This window comes from Serinus canaria, chromosome 2 (genome assembly GCF_022539315.1).
Source record: "Serinus canaria isolate serCan28SL12 chromosome 2, serCan2020, whole genome shotgun sequence".
Lineage (NCBI taxonomy): Eukaryota > Metazoa > Chordata > Aves > Passeriformes > Fringillidae > Serinus > Serinus canaria.
Genome location: NC_066315.1, coordinates 143,253,349 through 143,273,236, shown reverse-complemented (window position 1 = coordinate 143,273,236; position 19,888 = coordinate 143,253,349). Strand labels below are relative to the sequence as shown.

Genomic DNA, 19,888 nt, shown 5'->3' with positions numbered 1-19,888 from the left:
CTTTTGCTTATTTTGTAGCCAAAAGCTGGGTCTCTTGGATCGGGTTCGTGGTACCAATACTAAAGGAAAGCTATTTACCCCTCTGAATGTAGATGCCATTGAAGAAAGTCCTTCAAAAGAGCCTAAGAATGTTGTCTTGAATAATAAGGAGCGTTTTCGCACTGCATTCCGAATGAAAGCATACGCCTTTTGGCAAAGCTCGGAAGGTAGCCCATCTGTGTTGATTTCTTTCTGTGCATCCCCTGTTCTCATTTTACTTTGCTCTTCTGCGTATTCTGTTGAAGGTTTGTGACTTTCTGGGACAAGCATGTCTGGTACCTGGTTTCGTGTAGTACGTTTGGGGAAGCCCAAGAAGAGGAGTCCTGGAGTCCAGGCAACATGGTGCTTGAAATCAAATACCAGCCCTTCTCAAAACCAGCAATTGATATGGGATAAAGCCAGTGCTGGATTCAGCCTATTTGGCCTGGAAAAAGTGGGCACACTGGGCAGTCAATCTGTATCCCCCAAAAAGCACACACCATCACAGCTTGGTTTATGAGCAAGGATGCTAAGCTAAGACAGCTCCCTCCTGGACTGTATCCAGCCCTGCAAGAGCCTTTGTCCAGGCATCTCCAATATACCCTCACTGCCATCTCATTAAACCTCGTTTATAGAGTCGATGTCTTCTTCCCTCCCCCTCTCTCCCCAGGCCTGCTGCCCCTCAGAGGTTTCTGTTGGGTTTCCATGCAACATTGTAGGGCAATTTTCCTCTCAGCTTCCCTGAGCACACATTTTCCTCTTCTTGCCCATAACATCAAAATGGTCTTTAAATAATAGGTTCCCCTTTCTTGTGCCAGCTGGCACCCGTGCATACTGGACATGCTGCCATGGATGTAGCCTGAGTGTCCACACCAGGAACTTGATTTTCTCCTTCATGAAGGTCTATGAGCTCCAGGCAGTGCCAGTGAGAGGAGAACTTGGCCTGTGGCTTCTACAACCTGTTTTAGCCTTTATGTAAAATAATTTGGGCAAAGATCTATTGGAAAGGAACAAGTTCCAAGTGTTTCAAAAATGCTGGAATCTGAGAGGAGATCCTTCAATAATGTGTCTTACAGATGTCCCAAAATAAATTAATCCCTTCCAAGACCTGGCCAGTGAAAGAAACTGTAAGAGAGATTTCTTTATTAAATTCCACTTACTTTATGTAGTGCTTTATTCAGCCAGACATCCCTCTAAATATTGTGTGGTGAGATGTTCACACATCTGGTTTTTTGACCTCCTTTGCAGATGCAGGAACAGGGGAACCCATGGCAGAAGACAGAGGTGACAGTAGTGATTTCCCTATGGAAGATATGATCCCCACATTCAAGACAGCCATCCGAGCTGTCAGGTAAATGTCTTTTTGAAGGATGATAGGAAATAACATTACCATGTTGCTACATGTTGATTCACTGTTTCTGAAATTGCTTTTTTTAGATGCAATAGATGAGATAATTCTAGTGTTTTCAAAACCATGAGACAGACCCTATTCAGTCTGTTGAAAGTATGCAGAAAGGAGAAAGTTTTCAGTAACATTGACTATGTCATTTTGCAAGATACTCCACAGTGTTTTTATTGTAAAATAATATTTTGTACTGTTCCTTGTTAAAATGCTATATAAATATATCTTTCTCAATTTAGTGATTAGTATTTATATGAAACTGTAACTTTTGCTTAACAAAAGTCTCTGAGCTGAGTCAACTCTTTATTCACAATTATATGAGTGTACAGCCTACTTTTCAGCTGTCATATTTTAATACATGCTGAGGTCTCCATTTCAGCAGTTTTAGGCTTGTGACATGTCACCTCTATTTTCACAGCACAAGAGATATTCCCTAGGGTTAGAAAACTCCCAGTAAGCCTTGGTCATGGGTTCAGCACATCAAGCCAATAGAATTCATTCACTGATGCTCTTTTACTCCTCAATGCAGTACTTTTTACTCTCCTCCCTTGGAGATGTAAATGCTCCCATGGAAAAATACTCTGCTTTCATTGCAATTGCTGTTTCTTCCAAAAGTTGATAATTTTTGGGCCAGGTATTTACCACCTTTCAGGTGAAATACTGCAAGCCTGGAGTGTCTCAGATTTATCTTAGAAAAACTTCAGGGAAGATGATAATAAAAATATAACCATATATTTATATGCATATAATCATGATGTATACCCTTCTGGCTCTTTTTGAATTGGGTGCAGAAGAATCAGTTTCTAAAAATTCCAAGTTTTCTAAAGTCTGCTGAAAGCCAAGTGACACAGGCTTTGTTCATGTTACCCATGACTTCTTCCCTCCCACTGGAATCTTCTTCATCCCTGTCCTCCATAGCTTTCCCTCTCTTTCCCTGATTCCTGATTGCTTTCAAATATGTTATTGTTACTTTTGAAAAACTCCTTCCCCACATCCTGTCCAAATCTAATTGATTCATACAATTTCCATTTAAACTCAATCAGGAGCCAAGACTTTTTTTTCTTGTGTAGTGTACCCAGATCCCGAACATTAATTGAGAGTAATTCTTTCAGACAAAGCCACTTAATGGATTTCAGGGTCATGATCAAGGAGATTTTAAATTAGAATTGCTAGCTTTGTGATCCCTATTTTTCCTTAACATCTTTGAATGTGTAGTTTTGCTGTTACCAAATCTAATTTGGCAAAAATAGGCACAGGTATAATTTTGAAACCTTGAAATATTTATAAGCAGCAGAGTTAAAGAATCAGTAGCCCTTAAAAAGTTGTAATAAAATTATCTTTGCTAAATTAAAGTTTATACAGACTTAAAAAGCATTAAAAAATCCACCAACCTTAAATAAAATAAAAGTTAAAATCTTAAGAGATGACAGCAATATCCCAGTTCAGACCAACAAGTACCTGGAGACTCTACTGAGAAAGCAAACATTCAGAACCCAAGTCTAAACCAGATGAAGATAAAGCTTTCATTGTTTAAACATATTTCTTCTATTCGTTTAATCTACCAAGATATATATATTTAAAGTAATCCATAAACAGAAAAGGATGAAAAAAGAGTGCCAAACATTTCTCAAGTGCTCTGTCCAGCAGTGTTCCTTGGTACAAGAATTCTGTTACTAATTACTAGCTCATTTTATAGCAATAGTAAGAGCAATCATATTATTATCATTACAACAACAATATTAATGTGATAATGCTGTTGTCTTCAAGGACAGTTCAGGCAGTTCTATAGTTTTCCCTTCTTCACAACCTGAACTGCTGCTAACTTCTTAACTTCCAAATTTATATCTAATTAGCATTTTCTATCCAAAACTTTCCCAGGTGCAAAATTAAAACCAAGATGAAAATGATTCAGCAATGCATATACTATAAATTTGCTTTATAATAGACTGAAGAATAGAACAAGCAGCTTCAACTTCACAGCTTCAAAATCTCCTGTGACTTGTGTTGTTCAAATTCAAGCTCCAACTGTGATTCTGAAGCTTTAAACCATTTTTAAGACTATTAGTTATGCAAAGCCAACTATTATAAATTTTCAAATATAGCATGATGTTATAGATTCTTTGTTTATATTTTATTGCCTTGTTTAAAAATAACCATGCTCAATTTATGCTCAAACACCCAAACACATTTCATCCATATTTTAAAAAATCTGGAAATTTTCATCATGGAATTTATGTAAGAAATTAATGGTTTTTTTCTGTTTATTATGCAGAATACTACAGTTTCGTCTCTATAAAAAAAAATTCAAGGAGACTTTGAGGCCTTATGATGTAAAGGATGTGATAGAGCAATACTCAGCAGGGCATCTTGATATGCTTTCCAGAATAAAATACCTTCAGGCAAGGTAAGAACCTTCTGGTATTTGAGGGAAATGTATAGCTTTGCTGGCAAAATGAAAACATTAGCCTATTTGTGTACAAGGCCACCCAGAAGCCAAACCTTTGCACAGTGTAGCTGGTCCATGAGAAAACCATTTCCCAAAAACAAAAGGCAGGTGAGAGGTAGCAGGGATAACTGCAGGGAGAGACCACAAGCTCACATATAGAACAAGAATATCAGTTTAAAAATCCTGTGAATTTTCCTGACCATTTGATCAGGATCAAATTTCTCTCCTCTCCCCTTTTTACAGACGATAAATAAAAGCAATAGCTGCTCTCCATGAACTTTTCTTTGGGCTGGATTCTCTGATGATGTGTGCCAAGTGAAACATCACATAAAAGTGCCAAAATACATCAACACAGAAGATTTCACTCAGGTGTAATTGACCTATCCCAAAAAAAGGTGGAATTTCAGACCTCTGTGATTGTTCAGGAGCAATCTGCATCCACAGCTGTCTCCTCCCAGAAGGGGTTCATTGCCATGTGATTTTGAGGCATAGCCACAAAAATTTGTGCTTCTCATCCCCTGATCCATGAGCCCAGATCAGATCTTGGGTCTGGAAATCCATGTGGGCCTGAGTGCACATGTGTCCAGATGTGTGTGCAGATGTGTGTGCTCAGTCTCTGCATAGCACATTGCCTGAGGCTCTCAGTGACTCTGAACATCAAAATTCCACACAGTCACCTTCATTTCTCCCAAGAGTGGGCTGAGGGAGTGCAACCCTTGCTGCACGTTTGGGCCTTGTCTGGACTTACCTTGGCTTTGAAAGGCTGCTCTGATCTTTCTGCTGAACTTTGTAATTTTGTATTTCAAAGTGATTTTCCATGCACTGGGCTATCTCTTTTTCAAGTATTTAGCATGTCTGTCAGCAATGCCTGGGGATTCAAGCCAATATCTAGCTAGCTTTGTGAGGCTTGCCTGGAGCTTTTCCAAGTTCCATTTTCAAAACTCTATGGGGCACTGTGAAGCCATGCAAGGTATCTGCATGGATTGTCCAATAATACAGATAACTGGTCTGTGGACTAGTGCTGATTGATATGTGGCCATTTTGGGGGGTGAGCTGAATAAACAGAGACTAACTTGCACCTGAGCAGTTGGAAATGACAAATGAAAGAATATTTGACGTAGCAAAAGAGTATAATTACATGTGGTGGAACATTCCAAACAATCTTTCTCCTTTTGTGCCAAATAAAAAATCGAGTAGACTTCCTTATGCAACTTAATTTAAAGTTATGTTTTTCAAGCCAAAAGAATAATTAGTAAAGACTAAAATATTGCTGACAATTAGAAACAACAACTGACAGAATGTTATTGGTTTGTTAGGAATGTCAGCAATTCTACCTTTTGCCAAGTTCTGATTTTCATTACCCTGCACAAAACCTGATGGGTCTCCTGACATTTTTAAGAGCAGTTGCTATTGGATATTTTTTGACAATCATGCTGTTTGGTTCCTTTGAAGGAAAAGAAGTTGTGTTTCAAATGTTGAAGTTTGGAAACAGTGAGCTAAAGCATTACTTAATTACTAATAAATTACCAGGTAATTGCAATTCAGTGCATTGATTGTGACCCAAAAGAGAGGAGACATATCATGAACATCAATATATTACCAAATCAACATGTGTTTCCTTTTTGAATCTTTGCTTCAGAGCTGCACAGCATATTCTGTCATGTGTTAGCATTTGGAGATGGACTTACACAGTTGCACTTTTCTTTTTTTCAGAGTAGATATGATTTTTACACCTGGACCTCCATCTACTCCCAAGCATAAGAAATCCCAGAAGGGAGGAGCTTTTTCTTACCCTTCACAACAGTCTCCCAGGTGAATTCTTTCATACCTAGTATTTAGCACAGCCCAGCACAGAAATAAAAAGTCAATTCATTCCAATAAGCATGATCTTTCTTCATCCACTGTTAAAGTAATGATACTGAGAGGATATGTTGCTATGGGATACATGTGGATAAACATTGAGCCAGAAAGTCAGAAGAGCAATGTGCGATGAAAAATCTGAACAATGGCTTCTTAATTGTCCAGCTCAGCTTCTCCACAGTTTGAAAATATGGTTTTAAATTAAATGCATGCATGTGATTGCTGATGTGCTAATTTTCTAACATTTAACTTGTAAACCCACTTAAAAGCTCAATAAAAAGCCACTAACAGTTTGAAAGTAAATTAGTTCTCTTCCCGAAGTGCCCACCAAATGGCAAGCAGAGATTTTTAATGCTGCAGCTTTTAAATCAGTGCTTGGTGAGAGATATGCAAAACAAATTGAAATAGCAGATTTCTGGGTGTGAAAGTTGCACCATATTATTGTATTGCTGCATTCCACATAGAAAAAAATCAATAATAAATGACATTTCTTCTGTTGTTTACAACTATCAATCTGTCAATAAATATCCATCAAGAACCACACAAGACCATCAACAATCTGTCCCTAAAGCTGTCGTGGTTGCTCAGAACAAAAGCAATCTTACAGAAAATAAACTATCCCACAAAGGGAAAAATCCCAAACCACGCAAATGTGAAGAAAGAGACCTAAGTATATGGAAGAGGCAGTGATCATTTGGGGAGGAAAGCAGGTTGCAAAAACTCTATGAGCCCATATCACCAGTAACCCAATGTGGAAAATCTGACAAATAAATAATTGTACTAGATTTTGCTCCCGTACCATTTATTCACAGCTGTATTTTGAATTTTGTCAGGAAGGAGAAGAACTGGCCAAGTTAAAAGTCTTAGAGTATATTTGTTCCAAATCATGTTTAAGAGCAAGTGCTCAGAAATTGTTTTTCTAGACTTAGGCATAGGTTATGGGAAGATATTGATTCCTTTGACATCAGTTTGGAAACTGTTTGATAAAAGTTTAACTTGATCATGAGAATCAAAAATTCCATGAAGTTGTAAATCAAGCTCTTTAGTTAGAGATTGTCTTTTTACGTAATGAGTTTGGTCCATCTTATGGACAGGCAAGAGGAAATTGCATAGATGAAAACCTATTCTGGAATCAGCTTTAAATCTCCAGACCAGACTGTCTCTTTTCAGCATTTCCAATCTCTGACACTTACGATTTGATATAATGAAATTGAGAAAAAACCACACTCATCCTTGAAACTCAGATTCAGTCTCCAAAGACACTAATTATAAAGAATTAGATTTAAAAACACATGGCCATCTGTAGACCCACCAACTGCACTATCTCAATAATTTTCACAAACCTGAAATTACTCCAACAAGCTGGAGATTAATTTTAATTTTCTTTTGAACTTCTGGTGCTTTTTAGTCTTTATTTTAAACTTGACAAACAAAACCCTAAAAAATTAAAAATCAAGATTATATTTTTTAGGAATGCATTGACATCACATAGAATAGAGTTTTAGTGCTCTTTGTATAAACAGCTAAAGGGGCTCCAAGGATCTATATGAATAAATCAACAAGATGGCAATTCTGTTTTCTGATATAAATTACTTATTGTGATGCAAAGAAATATTGAACACTAATAGAGTTATTAATTCTTTGCAGAAATGAACCATATGTAGCCAAAGCATCTACAGCTGATACTGAAGACCAAAGTATGATGGGAAAATTTGTTAAAGTTGAGAGGCAGGTAAGTAATTTTATGACAATGACAGGGTCTGAGGTGCTTGTTCAGAAATGATGAGCTGATATAAATTCTGCATGACTCTGGCTGACCCGGGCAGAATTGTGCTGCTGGTGGTGAAGACTCACAGAGATTTTCTTTTAATCATCACAAAAACTATGTTGTTAGTTTTTCATGAAAGAATTTGCTTACCTGGGAAGTAAGCATTTTGAAACTTGTTGAACCAATGTCACTGTGTATGCATAAGATCCTAACCATGATATTGAAGTGGGACATTTTCATTCCTCTAGCTTCAGTACTCATCAGACCTGTTGTTTGGTGTGAGCAAGGCCTTTTCCTCTAGGGTCTGGACTCAGAATGATTGTCCACTCTTGGGCCCTATCCAAAAGAGAAAGGAAACTAGTCCTGATATTTAGTCCTGATGTTGTGGGGCTATTAGGTGGCATTAGGTCATAGGTTGGACTCAATGATCTCAGAGGTCTTTTCCAACCCAGATGATTCTGTAATTATCAGTTAGAGAATAGAGAATTGCCTCTGTATTCAAAGGCAATTTATACACTGTATTTTGGCAATAGCTATTTACCAGTGGTATCAAAACTTTGTCATAACATTATAGAGTCCTGTTGGATACTGTGCTGTTAAATATCCAGCAAGACTAATAATTTTTTTGGCACAGTTCATAGGGATGGGTCTTCTTATTCTGAGGCAGTTAGAGGATCAGCTGTTATCCATTTCAGCCCAGCTTCCATGACCCAGAGGGAAGGTCACAGTTATCCTATGAACCTCCATGACCAATAAACATGGTAGCACACCATGGAATCATGGACTCTTTTTAAACAACTGACTTGAGGCAATATCATGACATTGGTATTTTTCAGGTAAATGACATGGGGAAGAAACTGGATTTTCTTGTTGATATGCATATGCATCATATGGAACAGCTGCAGATACAAGTTGCTGAGATAAGTCCATTGAAAGAAACGGCTTCTCCTGCAAGGCAGAAGAGAGAAGAAAACAAATATTCTGAATTAAAAACAATAATATATAAATACACTGAGCAGTGTTCTCGTGAAACTCCTTACAACTTCCAGCAGGTTCCAGTCAACAAGGTCAGCCCCTATGGTTTCTCAGCACGGGGTCACATGCCTCACTCACAACCTTTATCAATAGGTGGGCAAAACTCTGGCAAACTGCAAGCCACACCTTCCTCAACTTCATATGCAGAGAGGCCAACAGTTCTGCCTATATTTACATTAATGGACTCCCAGGTTAGCTACCACTCCCACGGGGACCTTCAAAGCCCTTACTCAGACAAGGTGTCCCCGAGGCAGAGAAGGAGCCTAACGAGAGACAGCGACACCCCGTTGTCCCTTCTCTCCGTCAACCACGAGGAGCTCGAGCGCTCCCCGAGCGGCTTCAGCATCTCCCAGGAGAGAGACGACTTCCCCTTCGGCCCCAGCGGGGGCTCGGCGTGGATGAGGGAGAAACGCTACCTAGCAGAGGGGGAGACAGACACAGACACAGACCCCTTCACACCCAGTGGCTCCATGCCTTTGTCCTCTACGGGAGATGGGATTTCAGACTCAATATGGACCCCGTCAAACAAGCCAGTTTAAAAGTGCGTGTGGGGGCAGTCACTGGCTGACTTCTCCTTGTAATGTAAGCATACTTTGTATATCTCACTTACTCTACACCCAAAGCTTACTAGTTCAAAACACCAATGGCTGCATAAGATGCATGTGATATTAGTGGTAGTCATTCTGCACCATTTCATACAATTTACTGATGCAGTTTTTTTCATGCTATCAAAACTAAGGAGCTTAGTTTTGAGCATGGTTTGCATGACTTTGCCCTATATAAATGGTACAGCTGATTTCTTCCATGATACATATCTGTCTGGTACTCTTCAATATAACAATGGTGAATTGATAACAGACAAGATACAGTGGTCCTTGCTACATTTTGTAAACAGAGCAGCAAAATAAAAAGATTTTCAGGAACAATATCCCTTTGTGGAAACATAACGTCTAAATCTTTTTCCATTATAAGTAAATCAATCTCTAATCAACCAAGCCGATCAACCAAGCAAATCAATCTCTAATCAACCAAAAGCAGGGGAAAAGCTGAGTTGAACTATGACCTTATTGAAATGTTTTTGTGAACTAAATGTTTCTCATGTGATCTCTTACATAATTACCCCTGAAATACAATGTTGAAATGAAATAACGGGTAGAATTTTATGTCATCCAAGCCACTTCCTGGGATTGATCATAGGTATTTATTTATTGTAAAATGTAAATAGAAATCCCTCAAAATACTTTGAAAATCTTCACTAGTATTTATAAAATTGCTCAAAGTAGGATTATAATGCTTTTTTTAAAAAAATCTTTTGCTAAGTCTATTTGCTACTTATGGGGCCAAATTTTCTTTGTTACAAAAATAAGGTTGTTCAGCATAGACAGCTCCAGGTTTATACACTCGACTCTTCTATTGACTTAGGTGCTGCTAAGTAAGAAGCATAATGTAACTCAGCCTCAGTTTCCCAATCTTATTGGTGTTACACTTCCACACATGCTCACAGGTTGAAAGGCTCAATTCTCTAATATTTGTCAAGTGCTTTGAGCTCCTCAGATGTGCAGTAAATTGCTATTCTCTTCCCTGTAAGTTCTACAGTGTGAGATGCTGCCAGGATCTGTTTCTCTCTGTTTACCTTTTCTCTTGGAAATGGAGTGCTCCAAATCCATGAATGTGTGCTATATTTAGGGTTGATGTATGAATAAATAATCACCATTTTTGTCATGTGTCCCTGAGCAACAGAGAGATAAATATGCTCCCTAGGACTCAGCTAAATATTTTTTAATGGAAGCTGGAAATTATTGAGAAGGAGACCAGAAAAATCACTGGATCACTGGAAGGAAATGAATCAAAGATCTCACCACTACAGTGGGAATGTAGTACCTATAAAGCTAGTGAAACTAGCATATCCAAATATCCTATACAGGTCTTACCTGGTGTCAGTCAATGTGTCCATGAAATAGCATCCATGTGATGTCCAGCTTGGTGGCTGTACACTCTTTACAGCTGGTGGGAAATGAAGGAGTACAGTCAGTGAGCACAGGGTACAGCAACAAAGGCACACATCAAATTCAGTATGAGATTAATCTCACCTTTAACTCAGTTATCTACAATGACCAAATGTCTACCAACTTCAAAGAGAGGAGAAGGTGGCTTGCTTAGATGTCAGATGATCAGAGACCACACAATCAGTGTTAATTGTCTCACCTGTCCCCCACTGATCCAAGGTGCAGCCTCTCTGCCATGGCTCATCCTCACTTCATGTCCAGAACAATCCCTATCACTCCACACAATGATTTCCCCAGTGGCCAGGGCACTGACCAACAAAGATGCAAGGATTTGGCCCAAATAAGGTGTTACAAAAGGGACTTTCTGTAGAGACTGCTTGTATTACACTGCAGCTGCACAACTGAACATCTTTGGCACATCCAGTCTGAGCCAAGAACATGTTACTGGGTTTCCCAGTGCTTACTGGGAATTGCACAGCCCTGGATGGAAATGGACAATATTTTGTTGGGGTTTTCTGACCATAGTAAACTTTTGGTTTAATTCCTCAGCATTGCTGACATCTCATTGCAGAAGTTCCGTCCAGGAATCCTGTTCTTTCTCAGATGTGGGCATTGCCCTCATCTTCATTGTTTGTTCTCTATTGGAAGAGACATCTAAAGGATTAGGATCTTCTTACTTCATCTGATTCTTCAGCTAAATCATGTTTCATCTTTCTGGGATGGATCTTCAGGAAGAACAAATTGCTGTTGTTACTGGATTAAATACTGCAGACCAGTTACAGCCTTTGAAAACTGGGCTGAGTCCACGGAGCTGTTCTGAAGCCAGTAACTATGATGGTATGAGGCACAATTTTGGTAATTACTTAATTGACAAAATAGCATTGACCTGAAAGATAATCTGTGTTTGGCACAGTTTTGTGGCTAAATTTGCAAAGAATAAAACTAAATTACCAAAGTGTAATTCATTATAATTTGGCTTATTGAGAATTCTTTGGCCCTTGGGATTCTTGGAAATACCTTCATTGTACCTGTTGCAGGCTTTCTGAAATAATAATAGATGTATGTGGCAACTTGTGAGATTTAACCCTCACAAGACAAAAGAATGGAAAAGAATGAAAAAAAAAATTAACATTGCTACACTTCTGAAGTGTATGCAAATATGTGCTAGACAAGCCTTCTTCAGTTTTCTTGTATATAAAGGGCCTGTTGTTCCTACTGATTTAATCTGAATTTCACCTTTCTTTAAATCCTTCCTAGAGCTAAACAATCAAAAATCAAGGCAGCCAAAAAGCAGGTGCAGTCTGATCAATTTGTTTGTTGTGACTGTCTTTGACAGTGGCTATGCCATGCAGTTCCCTGTCCAATTCCCACTGAAATTCTTCAGTTCAGGTTTCTGTTCCTTTCCATGACAGGACATATAAAAAGAATCTTTTCACAGTATTAAACTTGGTTGAAAATCCATAAATAGCCTCCTTATAAAGTTATGTTCTTTCCAAGAGAAAATCCAAGCAAGGGCAGAGACTTGGATGAATCTTCACCTGCACACAGGGTACAGCCCCAGAGAAAGGATTTGGGCTGCCCTGCACTCTGCATACTTAGCAGATGAACTGTCTTGAAGTTAGTGTTTTCTCTGGCCTGCACTCACCAATTGCAATATGCATCTTTAAGGTGTCAGGTCAGCTATTTTCTGCCACATAATGAAATATTTAATGATGTTTAATGATAAGATCTCTGCCTCCTCTTAAAAAGCACTGGTGATAAACTCAGCAAGATCCTCTGCAGTAGACATCTGTGGGTCCTGTGAAGGAGATCCAAGAAATGAGACAGACAGATCTGATTAGCTTATTTCAACATTTATTTTTCTTTCTTAGCACTGAAACCTGTCACTGCTCTGTTCATAAGGGTGCTGTTCTTAGCAGCTCTCTGCCATTTACATCATTGGGGTTAAAAACAGGGCATCCATCAGTTCTGCTGTCTGTGATGACAACAGATAGGTGTCAAGGTGTCACCAGCAAGGTGAGATCTGGAGACTATCCCAGATCTGGGATTTGCACACAAGTTCATCAGACTCCAACCAGGCTGAGTGCAGAGAGTGCATCCACCCTGGAACTGTGGTTGATGTGCCAGCCATAGGTACTGGACAAAGCAAAATAAACCATCTATGATCCCAGTAACATTAAAAATGTCAAGACCTGTTTCCACGCACAAGGAATCTCTATTCACAATTTCATTTGAGAAAAGCATCTGGGTCAATAATTGTCTTTAATAGGAATAGTCTCTAATTAATAGGAATTAATTAGATTTATGCCTTCTTCTGCATGATGTTTCAGTTAAAGAGTTATCAATTCTCTTTGGGTCAGACCTTTCTAGCATCTTGACTGACACAAGCACTTTGTTTGCATGTACTTAACATTAAAAAATAATAATGACTTTGATGACTCTCATCTCATTTCAGGCCTTGAAATATTTTTTGTAATTTGATCTGTGGAGCTTTTCTCTGCTCTCCTTCAAGTAAGTTAGAAACCTTCTCACAGTGATGCACTGGGAGCAGGGCTGGGTTCTAATCTGCCATTATTTATAGATTTCCTTGTGAAGGACAGCAGTGATCTGGAGACCTTTTTCTTGGTTACATTTTGAGAGTGATTTTCAGTCCCTAACAAATGCCAGATGTCTGGAAGTTTTCAAAAAGGTGAATCTGTGTTTACATTGTGTGCCTCTCTTTGCAGCATTACTATCAATTAAGCTTCCTCATTTTAGATGCAAACTGGGACTATTTGATTAAGACAAAAGTGAATGCTTTGTTGAAGTAGGAAGGTATGATAAATGTGCTTTATGCTCTACTTAGAGAGTTGGCACTTAAAAAAAAAATCTAGTCAGGTAATGACTGTTGTCCTTACCTTGGCTTTTCCTTGCCCTGAATTTATCACTCTGGCTCCTATCGAAATAAAAGGGAATTCAACCCATGGAGAGATTGATTAAAAATTCCCTAAATTGTCCTTTGGCTATATTTGCTCTGTTTTTATCTGTAACATTGCTGCATTATTATGGTCCAGAGTGGAAATAGTTTAAATTTTTTCTGCTTCAAATGGTGGCCCATGAGTCTTTCGAACTAAAGCCCACCTGAACCCGGGGGTGGTGGGGCCTTGTGGCCTTCAGGAGAGCACCAGGGTCCAACCAGTTTGCAAGATCACAGCCTAAAGCAATCAGAAAATGCTGAGTGAGGAGCACCCTCACCCCTGCTGGGAGCCCAGCTGCTGCAGAGGTGTCACATCTGTTAGGCAAGAACTGAATCCATCCTGGTTACTGCAGAGCATGTGAGGGAAGAGCTGGGTCTGGATTCTTTGCACCCCACAGCCTCCACAACTAAGCTCTAGGTGTCTAAGGGCTGCAAACCTAAATTTCCTACAGCACCTCATGAATTTGGTGGGATGTCACTTTTTCAGGAGCACAGCTGGATGTGAGTGCTCCATTTGAAGATTATTTTAAGAGGTGCAGAGGAAAAAGGGGCATTTTCAAGTGTTTTTAGCTGGGCACTCTGGGAATGAAGACCCTGGGTATCACTTTTCCGTCTGGATTTTTAGGCTGTAAGATTTGATTTTTCCCAATTCAGCTTTGAGTAGCTTCCCTCTGAAGTTAACTGAAGCAAAATAGTGAAAATGGGCTCCTATTTCCATCATGAAGAACACGGAGACTGAAGGTTACATAGCCAACTGCATTTTGTTTTCTAGTTATGGCATCTTATTATTACTAGTATTTGTGCCTTGCTCACTGAAATCTCCATGCTACAAAGATGCTTTTCAGATTCTGGCTGACAAGGGAACACAACTTTTATACAAGTGGCCTTTAGTGCTCTTTATAATATTATTTATTGTAATTTTTAAACTGTATGTGTAATTTCTATTCTGGCACTGTCCAATATTTGAACAAATTTAATATGTTTATTTCAATATATTATGCAAACAATACTTCTTAACTGATTTTTTTATGTTCTGTCTTTAAAAACTGCACCACTTATTAATAAATAGAAATTTCAATTATGATGTGGATGGATTTATTTTCATTTAAATCTTGATATCTTCACACATATTCAAAGAATATATTGTCAAATGCATCCCCAGCAGAGACATTGGCAAAGATCCTTTTGACTTCATCTAGGCAGGACTAAACTCAGCTACAAGCAGGTTTTATGTGGCTTCCACAGCCAGCCCTGTCAACACACAGGGGATCCTATTATTTGTGACATCTTTTGATTTAGTGGCCATGTAATTTATATGGCTTTGAGCATATGTGAAGGGGAAAATGAAAAGTGGGGGGAAATGCATTCATATTGGAAACATAACGTGCTCAAATATAATGAAATTGCAAACAAAATATAGAGAGAACTCAGTAATGGTACAAGCAAGATCAGAATATCCCCTGCAGGGAATTTGCTTGAATTCTGCCCCTGGTTCTGTTGCTGCATTTCTGTGTGGTTCTGTGTCTGAATGAGACATGAAGAGAAACACGTGAAACATCAACTCTTCCCAAAAATATAGCTGGACACAGAGAGGCATTTTAAGGCATTCTCTGTGGCTTCAGTTTCATGGCTATCACCAAGGAATGAGCTCTGCTGAACACTGGAAATACAACCTAAAATAAGGGTTTTTAACTTTTTGTGGTAGGTAAAAAAATATCCAACGTTTATGCCATGTCTTATCCCACTTCTAAACCACTGTAAAGTGGGAATAATTAAAAGATCCTTTAGTACTGCAACATTAAGTTCTAGTGCTTTTGAGTCTATTTGTTTGTTTTAAATGATTCAATTTAAATAAACGTAATAACAAAAAAAGAAATAGGGTGAATGTCAGGCTCTTACAACCAAGTTCTATTTTTTCCAAAGATTGACAGTTTTTGTTTTTCCAAACTAATACACCAGAGTGTGGAATTCTGAACCTTTTGAGGCTCAGGGTTTTTTCAAGTGTCTCCAGTTTTATAGACAACTCTACCCTGCATTTTCATCACTGCCTCAGCACTGAATGTCCCAGACTGAGCTGAAGGGCTTGGGCTGAGCCCTGCAGCTGCCAGGCACAGCAATGGCATCTCCCTGAGCACTTCACAGACACAACAGGTGAACCACTCAGCTTTGGTTCACCTGCACTGAAAGGTGTTGCATTACAATTTCCCCTTGGCTGTCACCCCAATACCAGAACCTGACAAATCACTGGATTTCAGTAATCCATTAGGTCTTATCCTTTAAGAAATGGACTCCAAAAAGGGAAGAAGGTGTGATACCTTTTCTCAGGCCTGCTTGTATCCAGGGGTGCAGCCTGTGCTTACCTCTATATGGGACTTTGGGGATCCTATACAATTGTCCCCCACCTAAGCAGAATAAGACTTAGGGTCAGCAGTTTAGAAAGGGTAAAAATTGAAACAGTGTCCATCAAGAAACAGCTTCAGGAGTGGAATTTTCTCAGTGTACCCTTCTGTTTATTTGCAGGATGCTTTGATTTTTAAGACTTGCTGGGGTAAAACAGTGGCTTGACTAACAGAGAGCATCCTCTTGGAACACAGAGAAGGGATGGAATGAGGAAAGCCAAGTCCCATGGCAGAGAGCAGCAGGGGAGCTGCTATTATTTAAAGAAATTGTCCTCTAAGATAATGGCTGTCAGCCCCGTGGGTTTGGGACAGCACCACAGCTTTACTTCTGCTTCTTTGTGTCAGGTGCAGATGGACAGCAGAACACAGAGCAGAGATCATGAAAAAAGGTGCAATATGTGCTATGAATGTTTTGGCAGATTTGATGGGGTCAGTTACTTCTCTGACACACATCCTATCAGAAATAAAATCATTGGATAAGTCATTAAACATTTTTGTAAGTTCTGGACTGTTGAAATTTCTTGGTTTCTAATCAAGGTTTTATGAGGTTTTATGTTTAGAAATGCCAAGTGCTTGATCACCAGCAACTTCTTTGGAAACCCTCAAGGAGCAGTGCAGAGTATTGTGTAAAAATCTCATGTATTGTAACTCTCACACAGATAAGAAAACCACTAGGACTCCATGCCTCTCACCACTACACATTTTCATGATCTCCATGACCCCTTTTTTTTATTTTCTCTTCTTTTACTCCCTCAAGAGCATACTTGAATTCAAAAAAAGTTTGACAATATCAGACACTTCAAAAGAGAGTGTTTCCAACTTTAGTAAATACACAAAACACTCTTATTGAAAATAGTTTGTAGAGTTTAATGCACATTCTGTTCAGGAAGTTTTGTGGTGTTAGTACCAATCTTAGCAAAACATTGATAATAAAAATCAAAGAAAAAGTTACATAAAGGACAGAAAGTATTTTCAGTTCTAAATACATGTTCTAAAATGGGAAAGAAATTCTATGAATGGGAACAAATTCATTTATATATATATATAACTATATATTTGGGGTTCTACAAAGCAAAGTGCTTGGTTCTGCACTTGAGTCAAAACACCCCCCTGCAGTGCTCCAGGGGGCTGAGTGACTGGAAAGCTCCCAGTGGGAAAGGCCCTGGGGTGCAGGCTGACAGCAGCTGAACATGAGCCAGAGTGAGCCCAGAGTGAGCCCAGGGGACCAAGAAAGCCAATGGCAGCTGGCCTGGATCAGCAACAATGGAGCCAGCAGGGCCAGGGCAGGGATTGTCCCCCTGGGCTGGGCACTGGTGAGGCCACACCTCAGATCCTGTGTCCAGTTCTGGGACACAGGAAAGGCACTGAGGGGCTGGAGTGTGTTCAGAGAACAACAGAGCTGGTGAAGGGGCTGGAGCACAAGTCCAGAGAGAGGAGCAGCTGAGGGAGCTGGGGGTGCTCAGCCTGGAGAAAAGGAGGCTCAGAGAGAACCTTATCCCTCTCCACAACTGCCTGACAGGAGGCTGCAGCCAGGTGGGGGTCGGTCTCCTCTCCCAGGTAACAAGAGACAGGACAAGAGGAAACGGCCTCCAGTTGTGCCTGGGGAGGTTTAGATTGGATATTAGGAACAATTTCTTCCATTGAAGGGATGTCAAGCACTGGAACAGGCTGTCCAGGAAGGGTCCAGGGAATAACCATCCCTAGAGGTTTGTAAAAAATGTGTAGATGTGGCACTTGGGGATGGGGTTTAGTGGTGGACTTGGCAGTGCTGGGTTAATGGTTGGACTCAATGACCTTAGAGGTCTTTCCCACATGTAGTAATTCTGAGTTTCTTTATATAATTTTTCTTTTAGGAGATGAAATGTTATTCTTCTAAAAAAAGATTGACAAAGAAACAGTAATACATTTAGAGAGTTGTCCCTAATACAACTTGTGCCAAAAGTAAATATAATAGAAGGATATTGGTAAAATCTGTAAATATTATTGGTAAATATAACAGAAGGATATTGGTGAAATCTATTGGCAAAATAGAAGGATATTGGTAAAACTGAAGTTAAAACTTTCTAGAGATAGTACATTTCTTAATAAAATGAAGTAAATATCTTAAAATTGTAATGGTAGAGGACTAACAGAGAAGTGTTGAACTGCAATCAGTTTTTTCAGAACAAATGATATTTACTCAATCAATACTTTTCTAAACAAAATTTATTTAACAGCCACTCAAAGATGCTTTCATGGAAATATTTGCCACAGTAAAATGAAGTGTAACTGAAAATAAAACTTCAGTGCTCTGGAGTAAACTTGGGTTAAGTTTGTTTCTTTGCACTCTATTTGACACCAGCATTTCCTTCTCTCTTGCATAGCAGCATCTGGTGAGAGAGGGGCACAGCTGGATTTGTGTTTTCCAGCCAGGTAAATCAGGCAGTTTTGTGAGGTGCTTTAGGTGCTACAGTGCTCCAGGTGCCACTGCTCATCTTTAGGGCAGAGATGGTTCATAGCCCAGCCAGGCTGGAGGGCAGCCAGACCTGAGGACACTGCCACACCAGGACAGAGCAGGTGGGAGGGGACACTTGTTCATGTCACTGGCTGAGGTCACAGGAACGTATGGCTGCAGCTCTTGCAGTCACTTACACTTAATATTGCAATTTCTACAGAGAAATGTGTGCTTTTAACCAAGTCTAAAGGCCTAAGAAAAAGCCAGAAGGAAGAAATAGTGCATTGCTTTCACTCTGTGCTCTCAGCCCCCAGAGAGATGGAGCTCCAACAGCCAGAGTTCATTTTCTCCCTCCCTACCAGAACATCAGACCAGACTGTCTCTTACAGATAAACCACAGAACATCAGATCAGACTGTGTCTTACAGATAAACCACAGGCAATTCCTTGAATTTCTGTTTAAATTGCATTAGCAGGGCCTTACCCCGTGCAACCTTCAGCAAATGGATGCATTCAGTAGGTAATTTATATGAATTGTGTCTATACTGTGTTTCTAAGAGACGCTAAAAATGTCTTTTTTTCCTGTTCTGGATTTTGGGATGCTGGTTATGGACACAGTGCTGCCACACAAAGGGATGCTGGACAAAGGAGGCATGTAAAGACTATACTCCTGAGAAAGCTACTTGCCCACAGGGATGTTCTGAGTGAGAACACAGCATTGTCCCCAAGAGTCAAAGTTGGGGCTGAACAAAAGCCCCCTCCCAGGTCACCTGAGCATTGCTCAGCAGCTGAGGAAAGTTAAAATTACAGAGTCCCAGGGTAAAACACAGCATGAGGCAAAACCTGCTGAAAGTCTAATTATCCTCACAGGCAACATCAAAGGGCTGGAACTGATCCCAGCACACACATTTTCCTGGCTATACCTGGTTTTGTCAGCTGTTACAGAGAGGACTTTCATCCCAGCCTCCTTGATGTGCTATTGAGCAACTGGTAATTAAGTCAGTAAAAGTAAGTCTTGTCAAAGAAAAGGTGCTTCCATATTCCTCCAGCTGCAGCACTCAGTCACAAGTCTCAAAAATTTTCCTTTTTTCACAGCAGTAAATTCCATATAGAATTAAATAATACTAGATGTAGTGACACCCCACCACATAATGTTTTTTTGTGAAAACCAGAGTGAATGAAAACAAGGAAAAATTGTGCATGCATGTGCACAAATGGGTGGGCATCTTATAGACCAGCTCCAGCTCTGTTAAATGTGGCTGCAGTTGCCTTGCAGCATCTGAAGTTCTTGGTAAAGGCAGGATTGTTGGACAGGCAGAGACACAGCTCAACCACACACAGTTGCTAAAGCACTTTTTGTTTCATAAGCTGACTGTGAACCCACTTAGAGTTCCTTTATTAATTGCTACCACATTTTGAGTGGTTTCACAAGTTGAAACATTTGGTGGATTGTGATAAAATTACTGAATTGATGGTTGGCTTTTAACCATTGCTGCATCTAAATTCACTGATTTCAGAGGAATTATTTCCAGCCCACTGGAGTAAATAGTAGCAGAATTTTGCTG

General features: G+C 39.6%; 1 protein-coding gene across 1 annotated transcript in view; it reads left to right on the top strand.

The window, feature by feature from the left end:
* The window catches only part of KCNQ3 (potassium voltage-gated channel subfamily Q member 3), a 189,532-nt gene extending 176,562 nt beyond the window's left edge, over positions 1 to 12,970 (top strand). The window contains exons 10-15 of the mRNA XM_030231362.2: positions 19 to 206; positions 1,267 to 1,369; positions 3,693 to 3,824; positions 5,580 to 5,678; positions 7,374 to 7,458; positions 8,331 to 12,970. Of these exons, the coding sequence (XP_030087222.1) occupies positions 19 to 206; positions 1,267 to 1,369; positions 3,693 to 3,824; positions 5,580 to 5,678; positions 7,374 to 7,458; positions 8,331 to 9,068 (1,345 nt within the window). The 3' untranslated portion in view covers positions 9,069 to 12,970. The remainder of the gene's footprint in view (positions 1 to 18; positions 207 to 1,266; positions 1,370 to 3,692; positions 3,825 to 5,579; positions 5,679 to 7,373; positions 7,459 to 8,330) is intronic.
* Positions 12,971 to 19,888: the final 6,918 nt, after the last annotated feature.